The sequence below is a fragment of the Orbicella faveolata genome, unplaced genomic scaffold (assembly GCF_042242905.1).
Source record: "Orbicella faveolata isolate gen_17 unplaced genomic scaffold, um_ofav_v1 contig_3, whole genome shotgun sequence".
Taxonomy (NCBI): domain Eukaryota; kingdom Metazoa; phylum Cnidaria; class Anthozoa; order Scleractinia; family Merulinidae; genus Orbicella; species Orbicella faveolata.
This window is the reverse complement of record NW_028301558.1, coordinates 21,655,873-21,681,013: the sequence shown is the minus strand read 5'-3', so window position 1 is coordinate 21,681,013 and position 25,141 is coordinate 21,655,873. Positions and strand designations below refer to the sequence as shown.

Here is a 25,141-nt window from a genome sequence, read left to right as displayed (position 1 = left end):
TTCGTTATGACGCGAACTCCAAATAACTCGATTTTTTTTTTAAATTTTCCTTGAAGATTCGGGTTATCGGGAGTCCACTATTCATTCATCACAGAACAATGTCATTAGCTATTTAACAAATTGACGTCCGTTTTTTATGCGTCTGTCCTCTTATTGATGATAAATTACGGCATAACATTGTCAAAGTGGCTGTGGAACCACGAGCCGCAGGCGAGTGGTTCCGCAGTAAACTTTGACAATGTTATGACGAAATTTATCATCAATAAGAGGACAGACGCATACAAAACTGTGATTTGTTTTTTACAATAAAAAGACCCCAAACTGGTCAAATGCCGGGAATAAATGAGGGGAAAAGACGCGTAAACTAGCCGTAAACAAAGATAAGTGAATTTTATTCAAAACGACGCGAACATTGTCAATAGCTTTTCTCGCTTTTTGATTGGCTACTTAAAAAAGTCCATAAAATCTCATTGGTTAAAAAGTTGACAGTTTGACAGCTGAAATTTGAACTTGAAAGCTTGCATAAATTAGAATTTTATCCGTCTGTACTCTTATTGATGATAAAAACGAGCCAATCAGCGCGCGAGAAATTAGACAGTTATTGTAAAAAACTTAATCGGCTAGTCATCTCTTACCGTTTTTTCCATGAAAACTTCTGTTGAAACCTGTATGATTTATAAGTTGGCAGTTAGTGCCTGGAGTTCCGTGAAAAAGCCACTGCTCATTGCTGCCCTTTCCCTCGTCCATTTTCTGCTTTCGAATTGCATACGTTCTGTACAGAACTGGATTTTGGACTCGCTCAATCTTTACAATTGGGTTACTGCACGTTTTCTGGAATCTAGCCTGGACGTTTTGGTACTCCTGCACATCATTCGAAGAATCCAGTTGATAAAGATGTACGGTCGTTTCATTACCCTGCGGATCCTTTGGTTGAGGGGTCCAGTGATTTGGTACTTGGACATCTGGAAAAAAATAAACAAAATGTTTGATCAATCAGCTTTCCTTTATGCCAAAAACACAGATTTATTTAGGTCAATACTAAATAGAAAGGTGTCTTTGATGCTAGAGCCCAATACGACAGCAAAGCTACGCAGAGATTCCTAAAGCACTCGTATGCCTTATGAGTATGTAAGTGTAGTCTTCACATAACTTAGCACTATTGCTTAAAAATCTAAGCGTGGAACCAGCACCGTTACTGTTGAAAAGGTTCCCGTACGTAACAACCGCCTAGATTATCTCAGTTTAAAATGAAGGTGACAGGGAAAGGAATTTAACCTATGCTAATTGTCAAGCGTCACGGGAGAAACAAGTTTAAATCAGTTTCAGTTAGGCAAACGGTGTTAGGTTCGACCCAGGTCTCTCAGACTGAATGCAGTTCAAACCATACATCACTACGTCACCCAGACAACTTAAAAGGGCTTGCTAATAGTATATACCTTTTCAAAGGTTTTTTATGCTTGGAATAGGCAAGGTCGCTAGATCGTGATGTTGTTAGTAATAAAGATAAAATCAGGGAAGTCTTACAAAACGTTAAAAGAAAGCAACGAGGCTCTAAAACAGATTTAATTGAAACTTGAATCTAAAGGGTAAATTATAACCATTCTGTGGAAAACAAGCACTCCACCTGTAAGAACAGTTAGAGATGAGCCACTGTAGGCTACAAAAACAGGAGTTAGGGTTCTTAGTTATTTGATAAATTATCTTACTTTTTCGATCAACTCTTTTGACTTCGGTGATGATGGTGTCATATGTGTCTTTCGCCCGCATGGTGTTGAAGTCGACTTTGTAATCGTCTCCCTCCTCTGAAGTTAGTATCACTGTGTTTTTGTTATCGTGATAGGCAAGCTCAATCTTGGCGTTTACTTGGCTTTCGTAAGGAACGAAGTTAGTGCCATCATTATACATCCACTGGATATCCTTTGAAAGCGCCTCTGCTCGCTTACGTTCGTGCTCTTCTTCTCGTAGTTGATGCAACATTTTGTGGATCTCCCCCGCAACGTAAAGGATATCGTCACTTTGTCCGCGCACTACGATACGTTCTACTGTTTTCTCCACCGATACCGAAACATCATATCGTTGCTCAAGGGTGTTTATTCTTCGGAGATCTCGTTTGGATAAAAGTCTGACTGCTTCGTTTTCAATAACCTGCTTTGTTGACCTCTCTTTCATAACCTCGTTGATTTCGTTCATTGCTCCTTGTAGGTCTCCTCGACTACCAGCAAAGATCACAAGGTCAATATCTTTGTTGTAATCATTTTGTGGTTTCTTCTCAGTTGGGGCATTTTTATCTGAATCCCCGAAACCAAGAAAATCTCCCACTTTTGAGACAACCCGCCGAAAGATTCCAGGTTTCTCAGTGGTCGTTTCTCCGGACGCTTCTTTTATTGCCAAACGGACTTCTTTAATCATCTCTGTTTGGAAAACAATCATCTTAATAAGCTGCAAGGAAGTGGGGTGCTTGTTACTGAAGTCACGAATCGCAAACAACATTGCGTCGGCACAGGACTTCGCAGAAACTCCAAGGTTACCAGTTCCAATGGCAGGGAATGAAATGGATGAAATGCTCTTTTTCTCGGCTTCCTGAAGACACTTCATTACTAAGACTTTGATGCTTCTAGTGTCCAGGGGATCTGGAGGGACTATATGGAAGATGAATCTTGCTCCCAAATTACCTGCCCTTGTAACAACAACGGAACCTGGAAGTTGATGGCCTTGCCTAGAACACTCTCTCTGAATGGAGTCGCCTCCTGACTTTAGAACAGCTGCACCTGCACCTCCCCTCTTCATATCTAGTTCAGGGTTAGATATGATGACGATGGCATCTGTGGTCTCTCTTGTGATGTCGCCAGGTTGAACTTTGAAGCACAGTGTTCCCACGTTTGTTTCAAAGCGATCTGGGTTTCGTTCTCGTACTGGAGAAAAGGTGGCGGTCTGAGATGACGATGCCTTCCAATGCTCAGCAGTGGCCCTTAGACGTGGTTTTCCAATTAAATGTGTACTTTTTCCAACCGGAATGGGAGAGTTGTTCGCGTTCCTTTTTTTCAACTCTGTGTCGAAAGCCTGGACGGTCGGATGATCTTGATCGTATAGAACAAACCTGACCTCTTTGAGTGAAGTAGCAGGATTCTTTTGGTTGAACGACATAACCTCATCAAAATAAATCGCGGCAACTTCAGCACGAGGAAACTGAAGTGTGCCAGTCCCAATTGCAGGAAATGCAATGGTAGCCATTCCCATTCTCGTAGCTTCTTGAAGGCATTTTGTGAGTAACCTCTTCAAAACCTGTGGACGCAGAACATTTCTATTAACTATTTATGAGGTACTTGAGTACGAGTATGAGATCAGTTAAAAGATCGAGTACTACTTGGAAAGATTTTATTTCTTATAGTTATCAGGACCCAATTGATTTCAGTCCTGTCAGCACTGAAGAGCTATTCTGCATAAATATTTGGTTATTGACATTATTTTCCAGCCACGTTCCCTGCACAGCACATAAACAACGAGTTTGATTGCACTTTCGATGGCGAAAGGAGCTTTCATTTTTTTGTTTTTGTTTTTCGCAAAGTGCAAATATTATCTTGATAGCGAATGAAATCTCACGAGGATATGATATACTAAGACAAGAACAACGCCAAATGAGCAATAAAAACAGAAGAAACAAGGAAAGGTCTTCTTTACGGGAAATATATCGCATAGGTGATGTAGTTAGCCAGTCTCCGAAATGGATTCAGCGGGCGATTTTCAGTTTCAGCTGCACATAGATAACGGCATTCTGATGCAGTCAAGCTGAATGATCACGACGACCCTTTTTGAAAGCTCGTAATAAACTCTGCTGATAAGTTACTAGCCAAAAGAACCAAGGTAACTTTGATTAGGAATTACGACACGAAGGTAAATTCCTGGCAGCACTGTACTTGATTTGAAATAAAATTAAAAAAAAAAAAAATTAACTGGGACTGCCGGAATGTTTTCATTTATTTGACAATAAAGTAGCTAAAGCTTGTTCACGGCCGTTATTGTCAGAGCCCTTTGAATTCGCGCTCGTTATATCCCCGATCGTTCAAAGCTCCTTATTACTTTATTCGCGCCGTCGACAATATTGGATGAAAAAGGCCATTGAGCATACTATATATTTACGTGATCATAATAATTCTACTTTACCTTTTTGCCCTTTCCATTATCCCACTCAGAGCAGATGGCAAAGATGACTGCCTTGCATTTGAGATTTCCCCGTTGGGTGTTTATAGCAATGTCGCCGACAGCCACATGCCCTATATTGGTACATTCCTGCTGTAAGCTTGGTCCAGCAGCTTGGCTTAGGGCCCTTGCACAAGGATTCTGCGTCAAGTTGAGATTCGATGCCGCTGTACCGACCAAAATGTCCGCCTGGAAGATGAAACGGAAGAGCTTGTTGGCTAGAGGACCAAATATTGAGCAACGAAAGCTAAAAGAACTTATGAGTATACGAACAGGAAAGAATAAAAAAAATCTCTCAGTTGTTTGGATTGATTGTCAAAATGTAAATTATCTTTGCTATCCCAATGTATTAGTCGATAGTCTTTTGAAATTTTGGCCCAATTTCTGCCGAGTAAATCACAATTTTGTCTCGGAAAGTCCCGTATTTCAAATTTTATTTGCATTACTTTTGCGCTGCACTTTAGTCCTAGTGCTTGCAAACGATCGCAACATTTCAACGCAAATGGTCAAATTTGAGCCAACAACACCCAACATGCTGCCATAGTCGCAACATGTTGCGCCCAACAATGTTGCGATATGTTGCATTGGAATGTTGTGATCGTTTGGCCGGGACTCTACGGTGTTTTGTAAATTGGCACAATAATATAAACATTTTAGCCATGAATACCTTTTCTTTGGCCAGGTCGCTGCTTTTCACTGTGATACGAATTCCTTGAGTTGTAAAGGACCTCGGAGTCCCCTTCATTGCCATTCCCTTTGCTCTGCCAACAGCTCCACCCACAGTAGTTGTAGGTTTGCTACTTTTTTGATCGGTAAAATTTTTCGCTGGTCCAAATCTCTTCCTCAATTCATCCGCGAACACCTTCACTGTTGCGTCATCGTTGTTGATGAGATGAATCTCTGATAACTTGCAATGTGGGTTTTCTTTGCAGAATTCGAGAACAGTATTCAAAATGACTTCAGCGCAAAGGTCACGAGGAAAGCCGAAGACACCAGAACTGACTGCTGGAATTGCAATTGATGTCAGGTCTTTTGCCTTTTCAAGAGAATTTAGGATTGCACACCTCAGGTAACGTTCCTGCTTCGTTTCTTCTTCACCTCTCCTCTTCCTGTCCGCTTCGGAATCCCACTTAGGCCCATAAGCATGGATAACGAGTTTGCAAGGCAACATTCCTGCGGTGGTGACATGCGTATGACCTTCAAGGAGGGGACCATTCCCTATTACATAGTCGTCACACTCGTCTTGAATCGTTTTACCACCTGCTTTTACAATAGCTGCTGCAAGGCCTCCAAAGTGTTTTAGATCGCCATTTGCTGCATTAACAATGGCATCTACACGATCTTTCGTTATGTCGCCTTTCATGACTGAAATAGTCTTTCTCTCTTTCGTCAGGTAGCTACAAACAAACTCTGCGGTCGACCATGCTTCTTCATCCTCAGTCTCTAAATTAGCCACGGCTTCTTCCTCGTTACGTTCGGTGGTCAAGATAACACACTTATTTTTATCCTCTACTAATTTTAGGAAGATTGGACCTTTGTCGCCCAAGAAAAATTTCTTCATCCCAGGTTTGTCAACTGGAACAGAGTCTTTCTTAACATCATTAATGACTTCGCGAATTCGTGGCAAGCACTTCTCTAGTCCTTCGGCGGTGCCAGATACTTCAATCCCTCTAAAATCGGCGCTGACTCTCATGTCGATTGAACAACTGGAAAGTTCTCTTTTAATGTCATTAAGCTTTTCTTTCCAAACTCTGGAAATGAACTGTGCAGATCCTTCCTCTGTTGGGATTGTGTCATCAAGAATTGTGTTGGTTTCCAAAAACTGTCTTACTTTCTCGAAGCTTTCCTTGACATCTTTGGCGATACCACTGACCCATATGGTGCTGGCATGATTATCAACCACTATTTCAACTTTAAAGTGTAAAGTTAGCGAAGACCAAAGATCTTTCCACTTTTGGCTCCCGAGCACTTGCGCATTTTCAGCCGTGAAATGATGACTTTTCTCATCGACGACACTTCGCAACACGTTTTCTGCCTCTTTTGTGTTTCTTGAATCAACGCCAACCACCTGGATCTCGTTGGAACTTTGTCCTTGATTGAAAAGGACTACCGCTTGTATGGATTTTTCTTTCAACAGGTCCTGTATGAATCTGGAAACGTCTGGTCTTTTTAAAACGGTAATGACGTTGGTCTGTAGCTCAGTTGTCTGCTCGACTACCCTCGAAGTAAAGGTAAATACATCAACCGTGACTTCCTGAAGAAGACTTCTGGGGCCCTTTAAACACAGTTTTTGACCGTCACTATCGACGCTAATGCTCAAATGGCGGTGTTGACTTGCAAGTGTTTGACACAGACCTGACATTTCTAACAGAATAAGCCTGGACTTCGGGATGTTGGTTTCAGTTACTTCTACCACAGACTTCATGAGCTCGGTATCTTCTTTTACTTCGTGAATCAACTCTTGCAACTTTTGCGTTTCTTCATCCACGCACGCCTTCTTACCAACGAGGAGGGCTATTCGTCTGTGATCATCAAAAGAGACCACAAAATTAGCTGGTCCCTGACTGGGGCTGTTCTTCTGCCAACGTTGTGCTATCTCGTCGAAGATTTCTGAATCAATGGGAATTTCAATTTTCTCAAAGCTATGGAAGAAACTTTTCAAGATCTCTGTCTTTTCTTTCCACGACTGCTCAGAGTCTCTCTTTCCTTTTCCTGAAAGAGAGATAGTGATGATCGAGTTCTGAGAATCCCTTGCGAGTTCAAAAAGTACTTCGTGCTCTTTGAGCAACCTTTGAAGTTCAGCCTCATGACTCATCTGAATATATTCAATGACATTTGCATCAAACGAGATTTCTGCCTTCTTCGTCGTTGTATCTTCTAGAAAAGGATAGTGTGGCTTCACTTCCAAGTTTTGTCCTTCAAGGGTATGACCTTGGATTTGACTCTTGGCCGTGACATTTTGAACACCTGTGAAGAAAAGAAATGATAAGATGATAAGATTGGATGATACTTTTTGAGAATTAACGCCTCAGTTATTTGAAGTATTATACTGTGTAAATTAACTGGGGTTGAAATCTGGCCCCTAATTTCAAGATGTTTTAGTTGTACTTTTTTAATGTGAAGTAAAAGACGTTTTTGGATGTTGTCCTTCAATAGCTAGCATTTTCAAGAAAATACAAAAGTTCAAAACCCATTAGCCATTACCATCACCACTGATTAATGATAAAGGTTAATCCGAGTAACTGCATTGTGACTGATAGATAACAGATGCAAGGAAAGTTAGCGATTTTATAGTTATTTCGGTATTATTCTACACCATCTTCAGACCCTGTCTCCTGCCTGAAGATGGTATAGAATAATACCGAGATATATAATCGCTAATCCTCTTTGCATCTGTTGTCTATATATTAGTCATGATGCAGTCACTCACAGTGGCCGGATCCAGACCTTGAGCTGGGGGGGGGGGGGGGGGGGGGGCGGTGGGAATTGTTCCGCTTTCCCTGCCGACTTTCTTCCTGCTGTGATTTTTCCCTTTTTTACCCAAAATAAGGGGAAGGGGCGGGCCCCTCCCCTAAATCCGCCACTGACTCAGATTAACCTTTATCATTTATGTACAAAAGTTAAAATGAAGCCTGAAACTACAGCTGAAATTGAAGGCTCAATTTTAGCAATAGTTTCAGGCGGAGTCTGAACTTTTGTACTGTTAATGGACGTTTGTGTAGCTTTCATTCTCATGCTGCCTGGCTTGTGCTACGAAAACAAAACAAAGATATCTGTGAATGAAAACAACTGAAATCTATACCGTTGAGTGGTTTGTAATCAGTGGTACATATAGTTTGCCACCTGTGTCTGTATTGATAGGAAATCAAACGAGTTGGGGTAGCTTTAGCCTGCACATTGTTGCTTATTGTTAATCAGCTCTTGGCTTGAATAACTGATAAATGTATCTTACTTGAAGGATCTTCGAAATAAACCAAAGCTTGGTCTCTTCCTTTTCTTTCTACTTGGCTGACGTCTTTCCCTCCACTCCGTTTTTCATTTTCGAAGTACAACGCTATTGTGTCATCGGTTGTTTCTTTTTTCAATCCTGTCACCAGAATACATGAGCAGATAGGCACACGCTTCAAGCGAGGTTTCTTTCCTTCGAGACCTTTTCTATCTTTGTTTACTTTGCTGAATAGCGATTCAAAATCTGAAAAATATAGAAAAGAGCTTTCAATTTGATTTATTACTTTTTTTTTTTTTGCTTTCTAAAACACCATGTGTTACTCTTTAGACTTATAGAGACTAAAAATTTTACTTTCTAAGTTAAGCACTCCATCGCTGAGTCCCATAACTTGATCATACTTAAAATTTTATAATTGGCAGAAATGACGTCATACAGTCCTAAAATTCTAGTTCAATAATTCACTACAACGTTTTGGACATTGCCCGTGAGACGACGAATTTCCATACGAATGCAGCCCATGAAAAAAAAAATGTGATGAGATTGTTTGTTTTTGTTTTAGTTATTTTTACGGCAACAGCGAAATCAGTTTAATATCGGGCGAGCGAGTGACAGTTTGTAACTTTTCTCCTCTCAGCGGACCATATTTTCGAAAATTTAGTTTCCTATACCTTAATTGACAATCCCAAAACTTGTACGGTTTCAGTTTGTTTGGAAAGCCGCAAAACTCTCGATGAATAAGCGCGCCGTAATTGTCTCAATTATAGTAAAAATAAATGTAACTGATTCAAAATTACCTGGCTCAGATTCAAAAGTTGCAAGCGCGTCGTTGTTGCAACCAAGATACACTTCCACGACTTCAGCGTCACTGAACTTTTCCAAGTAAAACCGTAAGCAGTCTTCAGTGGTTGTTTCGCTGATTCCTTGTACGTGAACTTTAACTGGGTCAGGTGGTAACTTTTTCTTGGGAAGCTGGCGTACAACTGTTATAGCTTTTCCGTCAATTGCATGTGGCTTCTCAAGCAGTAGCTCTAAATCTGTTGATTCGGAAACAACAATATAAGGATTTCAGGCTAATACGTTCTGTTGCTTGTTTGCTTGCTAAGTACAAATTGATATCAGCTACAAGCATTTACTTGGATTGTCTGGTCCTTTGGGATTAGTTAGAGTGATTACTTTAGTTTTGGCTGTACGACACACAATTGAAAACCTTTCTAAAGCTCCCTATAGATAACCCACAGTTATATTAGATAAACGGCCCTTAGCACACTGCACGTTTTCTATACTGTTTCCACATGTCCAGAGATCAAAAAGAAAGTTAATGCTTGATCTTATAATGTGACGCAAATGTAAAAAAATCACACTGACTGCAATACCCTAGATCTGTACCGCACGGGCTTCCCATAAAATAATAGTTCTTTTTATACATACGAAATAGCAACATAGATCGATCAAGGGATCAAGAAAGCAAGCAAACAAGTTAGCAAAGTTTATCACATTTATTAACTTCCTAAAATAGACTGATTAATTAGTTAACCATCTTCAATCAGTCAACCAACTCATCAATCAGTCAGTCAATGAACTGCACCCACTCTACTGATAGACGACATGGCGCACTCGTTAACTAGTTTTCCATCATTTCATGGCTATTTTTCTACCCAGTGGGAACTCTCTTAAATTCCTTTTGACAACGCATAACATACAACACATAACAACTTCTATATGAAATACAGGAAGCGTCAACATCTCACATACCTTTCACCTCAAGAAAAGTTATTATTGCTTCCCCGTTGGCAGTATAATGGACGTTGGAAGTTTCACCTCCACCAGATCTTCTTGAATTCTCAAAGTAGTTTACCACTGCGTCCTCGCTAGTAGACGGTAAGATGCCGCTGACAATTATGATGATATTATTTTCATCAGTACAGCCGTCTTCCCCCACCGTGTTTTCGTCAACGTCATCAGGATTTTCATCTTCGAATTCTTCATACAGCGAAACTTGGAGACTTGCACCACTTAAAGTGTGAGGGGAGTGTTCCACCGTTCTGAAGGCGTCTGAAATTGACAAATTTAAATCTGCCATGACAGAGTGAACCCTTTCTAATGTCTAAAGTTTAAATATTGTACTATCGTAGCAATGTATATTTATCCTAACATTTCTAAATAGCCCAAACACCGAGACCTGTACTTAGGAAGATGGGAGCAAAGAAGTAAGGTGCACAGTTTGAAATGGAGGAATAAGAAATTTTATCACAGAAGACTCTCATCGCTCTTCCTCTGTAATAACAGAAACAAACAAACAAACAAGCAAGCAAGCAATCAAACATACAAACGACAGTAATAAACAATAGTAAACAAAAATATAAAAAAAGGAGCAAAGTCTATTATTTGATTGAAATTTAATTGATGAGGATAAACACGGCACGTCTTTTTAGGCTTTTAGGGCGTTCCAATCCCTGGCAGACAAAAGGGGTTACCGTTTCACCGTGACCACTTACACCCTGTATGGCAAGCCGTTTGTAGCAAAATTTAATCCTTGCAATATATGTTTAATCCTTTAAATAATTGTTTTATTTAAAGATAGAAAAAGGCATTCAATTCAGTGGTAAATAAAATTTTTGGTTCAATTCAATCTTTTAATTTCATGATTCAATCCAATACCTGGAATATTGATTCAATCCAATACCTGGAATATTGATTCAATCCAATACCTGAAATATTGATTCAATCCAATACCTAGAATATTGATTCAATCCAATACCTCGAGTATTGATGCAATCCAATACCTCGAATATTGATTCAATCCAATACCTCAAATATTGATTCAATCCAACACCTCAAATATTGATGCAATCTTCCTGGGCCGAGCGCGGCCAACAGGAACGAGAGTAACTGAGCACTAGAGAGCACTGAAAACATGGCGGGCGAAGGAGAACTAGATTTAGAAGTTGAGTTTCCTAAGTTTCTTGCAGACATCTTGGATAAAACGGAAATAATTTTTGAGAATTTTGACTCAGAAGTTGCAGAAGTGCACGCCGAAGTTCTTGATCAAACCATTAGTCTGCTTAGGTAAATGAGGCATTGCTACAACCGAGACACAAGGGACACGGAAAATTTAGATTCCATTACTGCCGCTTTTGTAGATGTAAGTTAACCAATTTTTATGTGACAAACATATTTGTTTATTAAAAGCTGTGTGTGCTAGCTTTTTGTGGCAAATAACATAAACTGTGGCAAATTTTGCTACCACATTGGTCTTTGGTATTGTGCATATTTCTGCTGTCTAATCATTACTGGCACACTAAACTTTGAACTGTAAACAAAATTTTTGCTGTGCCCTGTGCACAGTCAAACATGTTTCTCACAAAAACTGCTTGTGTAAACCTGGCTTTAAGTTATTTTTGAAATAAGAACCTTTACATTTTACAAGAGCAATCATTGAACATTGGGATGTGTTTTAAGTTTTTCAATGTTGTTGTCTCATGTTTTGCATTATTTAACCCACATGTGGTACTTCTTTCCTAAAAACGATGTTTTTCTTGATATTCTATGACAAACATGGCACCAATTTTTTGTGAATATTATCAGGTACCCAGGGCTCAAGGCTAACACTACTGCCAACTAGCCATACATTTCAGTTTTGAATAGTAGATTTTGCACTTTCACTAGCCATTGTGACAATCATGATGGAATGGAGTACTGCTCTTCTGGATGAAAACAAAATTGAGAATTATCCTGACAAAGTAAAACTGAAGAGAATAGAAACTAATGAAAACAGGGAAACTATGAGTGGATTTCATAGAAATAATTGTCTTAATAAGCATATGATAAATATTTAACTATTAAAGGGAGATAAAAGAAAATAGCAACACTGATAAAAGTACATCAGAGATTGAACATAAGCATATTCAAGAAAAGCAGGGTTCGTGTTTGTGGGAGTGAAATTTTCTTAGTGATTATTATTAACATTTTAGATGCAGCAAGAAATGTCCAAGATTGACCACTCTTATAAAAAAGTCAGTGAAGCTGTGTATGAAAAAGGCTGGCTGGTGCAAAGTTAGTTTTGGCTAGTGACATGAGTCCTGTTAGTAGCCATTACGCCAGTGCACCAAGAGGTTAGTCTTGTGTCCTGGGTACTTTTGAAAATAAGATAACAAATTAACCTTGCAACATTTTAACATATGTTTTGATAAGCACCTGAAAAATCTACAAGGCAGAGTAGTGCACATGGCAGTTATCAAATGCCCTGATTTCTCAGTTTTTTTTTTTTGTTCTTACATTTAGGTGGTTGAAAGCTTCAGTGAACTGGCAAAGAGCAAGGTTTATCCTTGGTTGAAAAACTAAGTGTAAGGTGGAAAGATGCACTGAATTATAAGTGTCCAGGATGCCTGACAATTCCATACTACAAAAAGTGTAAAAGTACAAGTGGGAAGCACAACGGAAACATCCCTCCACAATCTTTCAATTCGTTGGTTGTGTTGATGGCCCTGCAGTGAAGCTGCCCCTCTCCTCTCTTCTAACCTGCTCCATTGTATCGCACACACCAACGTTTTCAACACCATGATCTACTCGTACTATCGAGGGCCAAAATTGTCCGTCTCTCTTAACGGCATCCAGAAACAAGAACTGTTTCTGTTTTATTGTTGGCACTACATTTCAAAAACATTATTCTCCGAGAAAATCCGTCTATACAGCGGAATTAGTATTTTCCATCGGATCAGAGAGTGATGTCCATCCAGATGCCAAAGCGAATTTACACACCCCATCTCAAGACAGTATTTTGGGGATCTAATTTTGCTAACCTTTCTTTTATTCTTCTCCGTTGAACCCGTAACCCAATGGACTTAAAGAAACCTGCAATGAAATTATATCCATACTCTTGAATGATTTCGGTTCCTTATCAGGTAAGCTGTTGAAACCCCTCATATCTTCTCAGCCATACTCTGTCAATCTTCTGTGAATTGTCCATCTCCAAACTCCAATCACCTTTGTTATCGTTCTCCAGATGAATCCTAGTCCTCAAAGTTCCTCGAGCACCTCAACAGGAATTTTAAGAAATGGTCTTCCATGATTCCAACTTCTGAGTCAAAATTCTCAAAAATTATTTCCGTGTTATCCAAGATGTCTGCAAGAAACTTAGGAAACTCAACTTCTAAATCTAGTTCTCCTTCGCCCGCCATGTTTTCAATGCTCTCTAGTGCTCAGTTACTCTCGTTCCTGTTGGCCGCGCTCGGCCCAGGAAGATTGCATCAATATTTGAGGTATTGGATTGAATCAGGAGCCATAATCGGGGACGGAGACCGTAAGCGCGCGCAATTTCTAGTATTGGGGTTGTCCCCATGATATGGGACAATAATTCTATTTTTAGAACAAATTGCGCCATCGCCTGCGGCACACGCGCGTACATGCTGCGAGGATTTCTGCTGATGTCGCGCAGGGGAAATGGCGTCCGAAATTCCCGAAATTCTTCATGTTTTTGGCCCAGAACTCAACGCGTTTACGTCTGTTGCAATTTGGTTAATTAAGTATTTTCGTCGTAAGCTGCTCCAGTTTGAGTGAAGTAAGACTGTCGAATTTAGGTATGTTCCGCTTTAAGCTTAGATATATATCGCTGACCAAGTTGTGTTCCGACGGATGCTTCTTTTACATGAGCTGTACATTGCTCCACTTTAAATTTCACATATGTTGAAGATTGACAGCTTTTCCATTACACAGCAAAAAACTAACTGGATATATTTAGATATAGCAGAGCTTCAGGACTTCATAATTTCCTAGCTCCTCTTGCCACTCGCTTGCGAGGAATTTGCCAGTCTATCGCGACCGAAAAGTAAACAAAATTTGCTAGTTTGAGTTTCGCCTGAATTGTAAGCAACGCTTGATGTTTCATCAAGGCCCAATAACTCTACGTCCGTAGATACTGCTCAGTTTTATTCGTGTAAAATCCAGTAAATTCTCTGTTGTCGATGAACGAGAGCGCCCGCCGATGCGTGTTTTGTACAGTCAGTAAACATGACAAATTGTACTTCCGCCGCACTTTCGTGTGAAAGCGTACATCGAACTCAAATAATAACTCTGTAGTTTTTAAGTATGTTTAAGATTGATAAATGTTTGAGAACATATTAAAAGCTAAGCTGAAAATATGCGAATAAGGTAGAAATAATCAGCAAAGTATGAGATGTACGATGACGCTTTCTTTAATCAACTTCGAATAACGATTTCGATTTTGTTCATCGAGTTATCAAAACTCCTTGTCTATTTTCATTTTCGCAGTGTAAACCTTCACTATGCTTATGTTGAAGAAACACACATGATGTTAGTAGCCTTTTTTGCGTTCGTGAAATTTGTTGCAGCATCTCAGCACAAAAGATAACGAAAGAAATCTTTGTCAAGATTTGTTGGCAATTGAAAACACCGACTCGGACTTGAGAGTGCACGAGCTGCACTATGCAAATGAGCTAATTGTACGCGTCAGACTTTCCTTTCAAAAACTTTTGCCAACACACCAAACAAGCAGAAACAATAAGAAACCATCGAAACAGGTTTTGGTTATGATTCACCATTGTCTGAGAAACTCACAAATTAACTCGATACCAGAGTAGAGAGTTTCTTGCTATATTCTTAAGTCAGAACAAACGAAAAAACATACGCATAAGCTTTCAACTAGCGCGAGCAGATCTTATTATCCATTCCCAGCGGGAGATTGAAGTCTTGTTTTCGACCCTGAAAAGCCCACCTTTTCCGTTAGCTCAGAGCGTAAAGCTACATATAAGCGCCCTGGTTCGTATTCCCTACCTTATTCCCTACCTACGCTGTGAAAAATACGCAAGATAATCCCCAAAGGTCTTTCAACTCCCACCATTTGATCACGCAACGTGACAACATCCACGCAAGAGCCCTCGGCATGTGCGTGGATCCGCGCGGATATATGACGTCAGGATGGCGCAATTTGTTCTAAAAATAGAAAAATTGTCCCATATCATAGGTGCGCGCGGATCCCAAGACTTACGGTCTCCGTCCCCGATTATGGCTCCTGATTGAATCAATATTTGAGGTATTGAATTGCATCAATATTCGAGGTATTGGATTGAATCAATATTCCAGGTATTGGATTGAATCAATATTTTAGGTATTGGATTGAATCAATATTCCAGGTATTGGATTGAATCGTGAAAATTAAAAGATTGAATTGAACCAAAAATTTTATTTACCATTGGATTGAATGCGTTTTTCTATCTTTAAATAAAACTGTTATTTAAAGGATTAACCATATATTGCAAGGATTAAATTTTGCTACAAACGGCTTTCCATAACCCTGGCCACTTTTCCGTTTATTTGATATCTTCAATTATTTTACTCATTCGATTAAAACGTCCCGAGGATCCTATCAATTTAATAATTTAATTATTTGGTCAAAAATAATCATATTGCATGTTAGCCGTTTCGGTAGCACGATAAGCACAACTGCTGAAAGCGTGTTAAGTCAGCTGACTTACCCTCAGCGGATTCAAAAGTCACCAGGCACTTCTGACATACAGGATTAATGACTACAGTAGACACAGGGCCTCCCTTAGATCGCTTGGCATTCTCGAAATAATTAATTACTAGATCCTCGGATGCACCGGGTGGGAGTCCAAAAACTTCCACTGTGCATTGCTCGGGGCGTGAAGATGCACTTGGAACCGTCCCAGGCGCTGTCCAGTTGAAAGCACGAGGTGTTTCAGAAAACTCAGCACTGTTTCGTTTGTTGTCTTGATCAAATTGTTGATTTTCAAACCGCTGCTACAAAAGGAATGAGACCTCACCTTAAGGTGGCTCAAAACAGTTTCTAGCTGCTTAGATTGGGATGGGTCGTTTACAACTACTCTTTATCACTTGATCGATTCTACAATCATAGTATTGAGAAACTGCCCAATCATTGGTGAACACGTTGTTATCATTTTCGTGACACAATAGGTTACCATAGCAGCAGTATGACATGCTAAAAACACCCTTTACTACAGCTTTAGGGGCTTATTATTCAAAAGCGACACGGTGAAATTTGTTTATATTATCAAGTTTTAATAAGCATGATAAGACGCGACTTTTGGCAAAATTTTAAAAACATCTGTGCATAGGGTTCAGAGCCACCTTAAATGTACAGAAACCTTTGCCAAAAGTTGCGTCTTATCGTACCTATTAAAATTTGATAATATAAAAAAAATTTCAACGTGCCGGTTTTGAATTATAAGCCCCTAAAGCTGTAATTAAGGATGTTTTTAGCAGGTCATACTGCTGCTATGGTAACCTATTGTGTCACGAGAATGGTATCAATGTGTTAACTAATGATTGGGCAGTTGTTTGATACTATGATTGTAGCATCAAATGATAAAGAGTGGTTATAATGAACCATCCAAATGTAACTGCTGGAAACTGTTTTGAGCTACCTTAAATCTCTAATTAAATAAGAACCCATGCACTGACAGTTTAACGTTCTTAAGTAAATTCTCGAGTCTGTTAATCAATTAGCAATGCACATACCTTCCGTGGAAATTAATTCAGTGAAGTAATAATACTGCTCAATAATACAAGAAACTCGAAAGAAACATCAATCAATGAAATGGCGGAAATTATTAAAGGAACGTTGCGTGGTGGCCTAGAGTCTAAATTCACACGCATGCAACGGATCTGATCTCATGCAACGGATCTGTTCCTTCAGATATCTGTACCTTAGCTTTGTTCTTGAATTGCACGTTGTAGGTCTTGGGCAATGCTTCTCCCTCACAACCCTAATCCTGAGCTGTGAACTTACCATTTCCCGTGGGCTGTGCTTGTTGTCTGGCTGAAACTTGTTTGATTCTGTTTATCCCTCGAGAAGCCCCCCGCCCCCCCCTCCCGCGTGGATATGGACGTTGAAGCACACCCATCCCTTCACCCAACCCCCGGTCCCCACCACTAAACAGAAGTGTTGACAATCAGATTTAAAAAAAAGAAAGAAAAGTAATTGTTCGTGTGGTCCTGCTGTACACAGCCCATCTACCCAATTCCCCCTCTTCATGTTCTCATTGAAGCCTACATCACCGCATCATGTATTCAATGAGTGTAAACTCGACAAAAGTTTATGCTGCTGGAAAATTTTGATAAGACAATTTGCTTGCAAAGGAGAGGGTCCAGACATTTCTACACTGGTAAAAAGTAACAGTTATAAATTTGCCAGCACTAAAAAAAATTGCCTATAAAAGCTCATCTGTTGTTTACCTCTTGAGCATGGCTGTCCCCTTACGATTTCTGACAAATTATCCTGTTGTATGTCCCTCTAGAAACTTGTTTCAACAAGAGAAGAGATGTTACGTATCTCCTGTAAGTCCATCAGGCTTACATAACCATTATCTTATCAGTAAAATGATAAAATTTTCATGCCAGTTTGTTAGTTGGAATTAGCGTTTTCTGTCCTTTTGCAATAAAAAGTATACTTTGATTATCTTACTTGTTTTATATTCTTGTTGTTGAGGGTTATTATTATCTCTATTTCGTCCCCGCACAATGAGTCAACTTTTCACTGTGTTCAAACTAAGTGGAGAAAGACTTACCCTGTTTGATGGTGCATTGCCGTTATTCCACTGTCGAGACTGATTTGGGTTATTGCCACTCTTCAGAGTTGAACCTTCCTCACCTCTCGGGTCTGATGATGCATCAGGGAAGAGGACCACTTGAAGGGGACAGTTTTGAAAACGATGGTTCTGCCGACGTGATACCCGTTCTGCAGCTATCAATTACAAAGAGAAACGGCTTATAAGGGTTATAAGACGCGAGGTCGGTTTCTAGTATGTGTTTTCCACCCACGCCAAAGGGGTTTAATCTTGAGATGAGGGGAAGATTCCTGACGACGAACATTTATCGCAGTTGACTATGTGTGTGGATACAAGTGCAACCATTCTAGCTGGTTCTCTAACAGTTGGTGACGATTCCTTAAATCTGTCTTTTACATTGTGCTGCTAGTACTAGCAGGTTTTCTTCAAGCCAGAATGAAAGAATAAGGCCAAAATCATGATACCAAACTTCGGTAAGCCTTCAGCATAAGCGGAAGCTTATCTGGTTTCGGTTTTCATAGCAGTTATTGCAATCTATCTTTTACTAGTACTTGTGGTATTTCTTCAAACTAGAATAAAAGAACCATGTTAGTTAAGGTGAAATTTGAAGTCTTCGGCGAGATGACATTGACTCCTTGAAGCTTGATCGCGAGAAGACTGCAATTCAGTGATACTCTCTTTACAATCATTTTCTATGGACAGTGGTTGTATGGCGCTGCCATTATGGCACTGTTCATGCAGGCTTATCAGTCTAAGCCGAATGCATATGTAACGAGACTCAGAAGACTATAACGGCATCCGGTAGTGGACAGGATAGTGTGCCGCGATTTGGCGGTAAGCCATCGTCTGCAAAGTAACTTCGATAAGCCTTCCGCGTACGGGGACGTTTTGGTTTCGGTTTTGATATTTCATCTTTATGATCCCCGATCAAATGAATTCAGTTAAGACGCAGTATTCACTTGAAGCAAAAAAATAACGGTTCATGCTAAAACAAGAATACAGTTATTATTAATGTCGGTTAATATCGTTTACACACTGCGGACTTGAAACAAATTCCAATGAAATACCTTCCACGTCTTCAAAAGTAACAATGGCTCGTCTTCCACTGAATTCGATGCTCTCTACATCGCCACCTCCAGAATTTCGTTTAGACTGAAAGTATACCGTAAGCTCCGACTCTGTCGTGCCCTCTGGAAATCCAGAGACCAAAATACGCGAACGTTCCATGTGTATTTCTCTGGCCGATCTCAAGGAATGTCCTAGGACATGTTGATCTGAGATCTAGTTAAGCATTGTTTGCCTCTGAGAATGCAGGAAATGTAAATCATTCCAAGAAAGGGGGTTTCCGAATATTAATAAGTTTCAGTTTCACTGAGGCCTGATTGGTTACTAGTTGGTTGCTATGGCTAATGTTGGCCGTTCATTGGCTGGCCACAGCTGCACCCTGTTTCTATTGAAACTTTCTGAGAAATGTTGTCATGAGCTTGTTCCCTTTCCACGAAACGGGCACTAGAAACCGAAAATAGAACAACTCGAAAGCATTCAGTTGTCCATGGAGTAACACATTTCATGGTGGTTGGTAGCGTCTTAATCTCGTCCTGCTTCAAAAAGTAACTTTCGGTATCTAGTCGGTCTATTTCCCTTCGAAGCTACGTAATTTGTGCGGGGATTCCCCGAATCTGATCCCTATTATTTATGCCAACAAGTCTGACTTTGCTTTACGCTTTGTTGTTGAATTCGACAGGCTTCTTCTAGAAACTTCGAAATAGGTAATAGCATTCTTTCTGTCACAAACGGCAAGCAATGGCTTCAGAACATTCAATTCTAAAGGCAATGAACTCAGACGACGCTCGAAGAAGCATTGTTGTGGCGAATATGGCTCCAGGGACCAAAGAAGAAGCTATTTTTATCCATTTTCAGCAGCGTAAACATGGCGGCGGAGATGTGTCGTCAGTGAGGCTCACACAAGATGGAGATAAAGCTGTTATTACATTTGAAGAAGCAGAAAGTAAGTCGATGGATATTTGCACAGATAACTTTATTGCTTATGTTTTATTTTTAGTCAGTTTCTGCGCTTGACGCTTGATTGCGGACGACTTAAACCTTGCTGTCATCAGTCTGCTTGCAGCTATGAATGCATTTTGAGTTGTTTTCGACGAGTTAACCTTTGAAATTCATGATAAATCAAGACATTACAGACACATGTTGGCGCCGAAGCAGTTAATAAAATTAAGCGAGAGGTGTTTATACGTATTCAGACTTCAACTTCTCCAATCGCGTGCTAATCTATAACCAAGCACTGTTTTATATAAAGCATTGTTAAGTGTCTTTGTTGAAGTGTAATCAAAGTTGGGCAAAGGCCTGCATCGAAGCACTCTTGATGATGAATTAAGCTTACCCCCTTTGCGAATCGAGTTTACTCGGTATACAGGAGTTGGAGTTTATAACATTTATTTATGTATTTAGTCTTAATTTTCTTAAACTGTCAATTTTGCTTTTCTTTTCTCACCACGTAAAGCTGTAGAAACAGTTCTGAATAAAGAACATAACATCGGAGGAGTTTTACTTAAAGTTGATCGGTGTCCAGAGGAGAAAAGCCCTGATGAGGTTTGATTTATATTATGATTTGAACTGATTAATGCAATAATCATTTATGGTCACGCCACTCTGTTCTACAGGAGCATTGCGTGACGATCCAGTTCTGTTAGGCCCAGTTCGGACGTCGTGCTTCTGCCGTGCCGAACTTAAAATTTTGCAATTAGGTTCGACTGTAGCACGGGAGGAAAACAACTCTGATTCAGACGTCAAGCCAGAGTTGAACCAAATTCAGGATTTACTGATGCATCGTAACAATTCTCCCTCTAACTCTGCGTGGGAACGCAATCCCAGTAAAATACATTTATAGAATTTATGAATTTTGTTTTGCGCGGCAAAAGCACGATGTCTGAATCACTGCCGTGCCAGAGTCGTGTCAGGCACGGCAGAGCTTGTCGAACTTAATTGCTTGCCGAACTTAATTCAAACTTTTGATTCAGACGCCATGCTTCTGCTGTGCTTTTGTCGAACTTAATTCCTGAATTTAGTTCGGCACGGCAGAAGCCCGACGTCTGAACTGAGCCTTAGTTAGCATTTCGCTTTTTCCAGCAATCGTGTACCCAGAGGTACAAAAATGCCTCTTCCAGGCATTTCGGTTGGTGGCGGAGAAGGACGAGAGGCGGCGACAAAAAAACAGTGCTGAGAAGAGTGCTGTTCCTCAACTGATTAAACGCCTGAAAAAGGCTACTTAGACAATACTCTATCTCTTCTGTACTTTTTCAGGCGATTTCTAAGACATAACTTATGAAAACGCCTGCAGATTTTTGTAGACTTAGCAGTGCCGTAGCAGGGTAAAATTAATTGGGGGGGGGGGGGGGGGCACCCGACCGAGCACCGAAGGCGCGAGCTTGTAGGGGGTCTGGGGGCATGCCCCCCACCCCCCGGGAGATTTTGAAATCTGGGCTCTCTAAAATAGCCTTTCCAGCCTTCTGAGAGCAGTTTACAACAATGTTTAACTGACTAAAGTCATTGATCGGACATGTTACATGAACCTTGTACTCTCCTAATTGAACAGGTTTATTATACAAATTGACAGTGTTGTGTAATAAATACTTAACTATTACATAGACTCCACGAACTATTTGGACATTTGTTATAAAACGTTATAAAGAAAAATTAGAGTTAACTAGAGTGTTTATTACGCTAAAAGAATCCAACAGTTTCCCAACATTATTACTTTTATATTTTTGAATATTTTTATTACGTGCTAGTCAAATTTTTTTCGGGGGCCCAAGGCCCCTCCCCCCCCCCCCCGGCCCCTCCCCGTGCTATGGCACTGTTTAGTCCTTGTGGTATTTGCAAAAATATCTCGACGTGTGATCCAAAAATATCGTGTACATGTGATCCATATTGTCGCTTAGTAACAGCAAATAACTCTCCAGGCTGTTAACTAGAGGTTTACACATTATGTTCCTAACATCAAGCGTAATTATTACGCAGCATAGTCTGTCCTAGCAAACGGTTAATTGTGTGCCCAACTATGCTCTACGGTAGCAATTTATACGCTCGTAATAATGCGGGAATTTTTCTGTTCTTCTTATTTTGAGTTTACCCTACTACTCTCATTTCATAGTTCTTTTATAATTGTTACCACCTGACCAACTGAAAACTAATTATCTCTAGGTATTCTCTCAAGTCACTGCCATGCTGGATCCCTTTGATTTTAACATTCAACTCCAAGAGGCTGAGCAGATTTTGCAGAAGATTAAAGCGGAGGTTGGTATTTCGTTTGAATACAATGACAAATGCCTTATGATATATGGCACATTGAGCCAGATCAATGAATGTCACGGTCTTGTGAAGAGCTGCTTTATCAAGGACGAAAGCATTGCAAATGAGCTGTGCAAGCTTTCCGTGGAGGCCAAAGCACAAACAAATATGGGAGCGTCCGAGATGGGAGGAGCAGCAGAGGCGAGCTCAGCTGTTGAAACCTCTGGCGTAATCATAGCCACACCGTTGGATGAAAACCCAGAAGGGAAGGTTCTTCTGGAAGCTTGCGAGACTAAAAGGAGCGTGCTTTCTACAGTAATGCAGTTACAGACTTTTAACATGAATCCACTTGCCTTTCGTTTTATGTGCAAGTTTTTCAACGAAAGGTTGCAAGAGATCACTAAGGAATTTCTGGTCGAGTTCGCCACTTCAAATGGTGGTACTCAAGTTACATTGAAGCCAAAACATGACTGTGATTTGACCAGATACAACGAAGCTTGCAGCGAGGTTTCTATGCTAATTAAGACTGTCTCCCAGGGTATGGTTACCCGGGAAATGGACCTAACAGGATGTGATGAGGGTTCAGTCAATGCCTTGTTGCAGTACGTCTCAAATAAATACCCAGTTATAGTAGACATACCCCAAGAAAACGGCCCCTTTGTTGTGTACGGGGATGCTGCATCCGTTCAACAAGTGATGCTGATAGTACAAGGAGGAATGAGCGAACAGCCCAGGTATGAAACCGCCCTGTGCGCTGAAGGAATGGGAACAGTGCCAACAGAAGTGGTTTCCATAGAGACATTTTCTCATCGAACGGAAAAAGGCATCACCATCTCCCTTCGTTATGGTGATATCACTGGCGAGGTAGTTGATGCCATCGTCAATCCTGCAAATGAATTTTTGAGACACGCAGCTGGCCTTGCAAAGTCGATTGTTCAAAAGGGTGGAATTGAAATCCAGAGAGAATCTGAAAAGATAATAAGGGAACGCGGCTTTCAGTTTCTACACGTTGGTGACGCAGTTCACACGACCGCTGGCAGTTTACCATGCAAGTTTGTCATACATGCGGTTGGTCCAGAATGGAACAGAGAGTCCGATAAAAAGAGCATAAAGCTTCTTCAAAAGGCCTGTGTGGAGAGTCTGAAACTGGCATCGCAGCTTGGTTTATCATCTGTCGCTGTACCAGCGGTTAGTTCTGGCATCTTTCGCGCTCCTATAGACGCTTGCGCTTTTGCCATGCTAAACGCAGTGGAAGAATACCTCACAATGCCAAGTGTGGTGAAGAAAGAAGATGCGAAGAAAAAAGGGTCAAAAGCGACTGGTCAAAACAAAGAGGATGGAAAGAAAACTGGTAACAAAGAAGAGCAGAGAAAGGACAGTGAAGCTCCAACCAAAACTTCCGAAGGTGGAAAGGATCCTGTAAAGCCGGGAAGTCTAAAAGACATTCGCTTTGTCCTCATTGATGCTGATTCCATGGATGTCTTCGAGAGAGAGTTTGCCAAAAGGTTTGGCAGCGGTGATAAAGCCATCAGCGATGATGACGATAGTGATGAAGTTTAATGTAAAGAAACATTCTGTCAAACAAAACGCTTGAGGTACATATATTCATTGTGTGATATTAGGAAACAGTTGCAAGTGGTTTTTTTTTTTCCTGTCCTTGTTCTTTCTGTTATTAATTCTAGTTCCGTGCGACGTTGGACCAGCATGGCTGGAAATACATAACTTTATTTAGAGTATAAGAATGTTTTCTGTGTTTGCAGGCTTTATATTTGAACAGCGTAAATTAATATGAGGTTGAATATAACCGGAGACCTCCCTTAGTCACAGCCTATTCTGTAGCCTGAGTGCTCTTGATGTTTGTTTGGGCCCCCGAATTTGAACTTAAAAATATGTAAAGCATCCTATTGCAGAGGGCAAGATCTGCAGTAAAGAATGAGATATTGGACTAACTGTAAGATCAGCGTAAATATGTTGGTTGTCGAGTAAGCTTGCTGAATTAAGATGGCGTGATATTTCGAATATGGCCAAGTTCGTTTTTCACGCATTTATGGATCGAGAAATATGCAAAGAATAAACGAAGCCAATATGCAGGCTTCTTGAACAGTTGATCACGGCTCGCACGATTTGTTATCTTGCCTTCACCTGGTTGATTTATCAAAATTCTCAAACATGACTGTCAGACATGCTAAAAGCGCTGTTGCAGCGATTTTGTTATAAAAAAAACTTACCAAAAATGGTTTTTATGTTATCATTTATCATGCAGTTTTAATCATGCAGTTTTAAGGTCGTTATAGATGTGTTAGCATTTCTGTATGTAAAGGCGAATTCTAAGGAAATCTGTGTAGAAATATCCTTTCCTTCATTTTTCAGAAAAATGCTGATGTCAGCATTTTTGTTGAGATTCAAGGCTAATTATCTCGAAAAAATGCGTGGCTATCCCAATGTTTCTTTGTGGATTCCAATAGCCCTTGCAAAGATCTACTTTTTCCGCCTGGTCTTAACCTGGCGCAAAAACCTTTGTATTTAGTAGGCACCGTCCCGCTAACAGTAAGAAACTGAGTGACTACAGGTACAGTGGAACCCCGTTAATCCGGTCGCCAACGGAATAAGAAAGTCTGACTAAGCTCTTGTTCGGATCAGAGTAAAGTGGCCGTAATACCGAGGTGGCCGTATGAAACGGGTTCTTTAAATAAGAAAGTGACTGACTGAGCTGTTGTCCGGGCCAGAATAAAGTGGTCGTAATAATGTGGTGGCTGCATTAACGGGGTGGCCGTAAGGCGGGATTCCACTGTAGTTCTTCCCCTTTGTGGCAATTGCTCTATGATCAAAGTCAAAGCAAACCGTGAAAATCCTTGTTTATTTTAGAATAACTCAGCGGCTAATTGGTCAAGATTACAGTAGAATTAACGAACAGAACGTTTGAACAGTAGAATTTGCAACTTGTTTTTGGACAGTTTTACTTTGCTCTACTTTTTGACAGTAGTCATGCAGTTGGCTGTTGGGTCAATCAGATTGCAAGTTGTCCACAGCCATACACTGTGTTATGCTAATTAACCGCCATAATAGACCTACTTACCGACACGGCGGACATACTGAATAAATTAATTTACTGGCATATTACTCGGCA

General features: G+C 40.3%; 2 protein-coding genes across 6 annotated transcripts in view; one reads left to right on the top strand and one right to left on the bottom strand.

The window, feature by feature from the left end:
• The window catches only part of LOC110054883 (protein mono-ADP-ribosyltransferase PARP14-like), a 22,296-nt gene extending 3,269 nt beyond the window's left edge, over positions 1–19,027 (bottom strand). The window contains exons 1-10 of one of the 2 annotated variants that reach the window (XM_089298815.1): positions 18,777–19,027; positions 17,710–17,885; positions 15,637–15,922; positions 9,899–10,198; positions 8,941–9,180; positions 8,150–8,389; positions 4,865–7,164; positions 4,162–4,386; positions 1,707–3,282; positions 636–962 (exon numbers count right to left, since the gene is read on the bottom strand). In XM_089298815.1, coding sequence (XP_089154941.1) covers positions 636–962; positions 1,707–3,282; positions 4,162–4,386; positions 4,865–7,164; positions 8,150–8,389; positions 8,941–9,180; positions 9,899–10,198; positions 15,637–15,922; positions 17,710–17,885; positions 18,777–18,936 — 5,830 coding nt within the window. In that variant the 5' untranslated portion in view covers positions 18,937–19,027. The remainder of the gene's footprint in view (positions 1–635; positions 963–1,706; positions 3,283–4,161; positions 4,387–4,864; positions 7,165–8,149; positions 8,390–8,940; positions 9,181–9,898; positions 10,199–15,636; positions 15,923–17,709; positions 17,886–18,776) is intronic. The other variant, XM_089298816.1, reaches the window with a different exon arrangement.
• LOC110054857 (uncharacterized) lies at positions 18,414–25,141 on the top strand. Of its 4 annotated transcripts, none has more exons than XM_089298825.1 (4): positions 18,414–18,543; positions 19,454–19,717; positions 20,228–20,316; positions 21,928–25,141. In XM_089298825.1, the coding sequence occupies exons 2-4, from the start codon at positions 19,513–19,515 to the stop codon at positions 23,572–23,574; spliced, it is 1,941 nt and encodes a 646-aa protein (XP_089154951.1). In that variant the 5' UTR covers positions 18,414–18,543; positions 19,454–19,512; the 3' UTR covers positions 23,575–25,141. The 4 variants fall into 4 exon arrangements, with proteins under 4 accessions (XP_089154951.1, XP_089154949.1, XP_089154952.1 ...); XM_089298823.1 differs by lacking the exon at positions 18,414–18,543 and adding an exon at positions 19,180–19,319; XM_089298826.1 differs by lacking the exon at positions 18,414–18,543 and adding an exon at positions 19,187–19,284.

Excerpts from the sequence above, each read along its gene's own strand:
- LOC110054857 (XM_089298825.1), top strand. The coding sequence starts at position 19,513 with ATGGCTTCAGAACATTCAATTCTAAAGGCAATGAACTCAGACGACGCT. Across the intron at positions 19,718-20,227 it reads TACATTTGAAGAAGCAGAAA|CTGTAGAAACAGTTCTGAAT; the intron begins GTAAGTCGATGG and ends CACCACGTAAAG. Across the intron at positions 20,317-21,927 it reads AGGAGAAAAGCCCTGATGAG|GTATTCTCTCAAGTCACTGC; the intron begins GTTTGATTTATA and ends AATTATCTCTAG.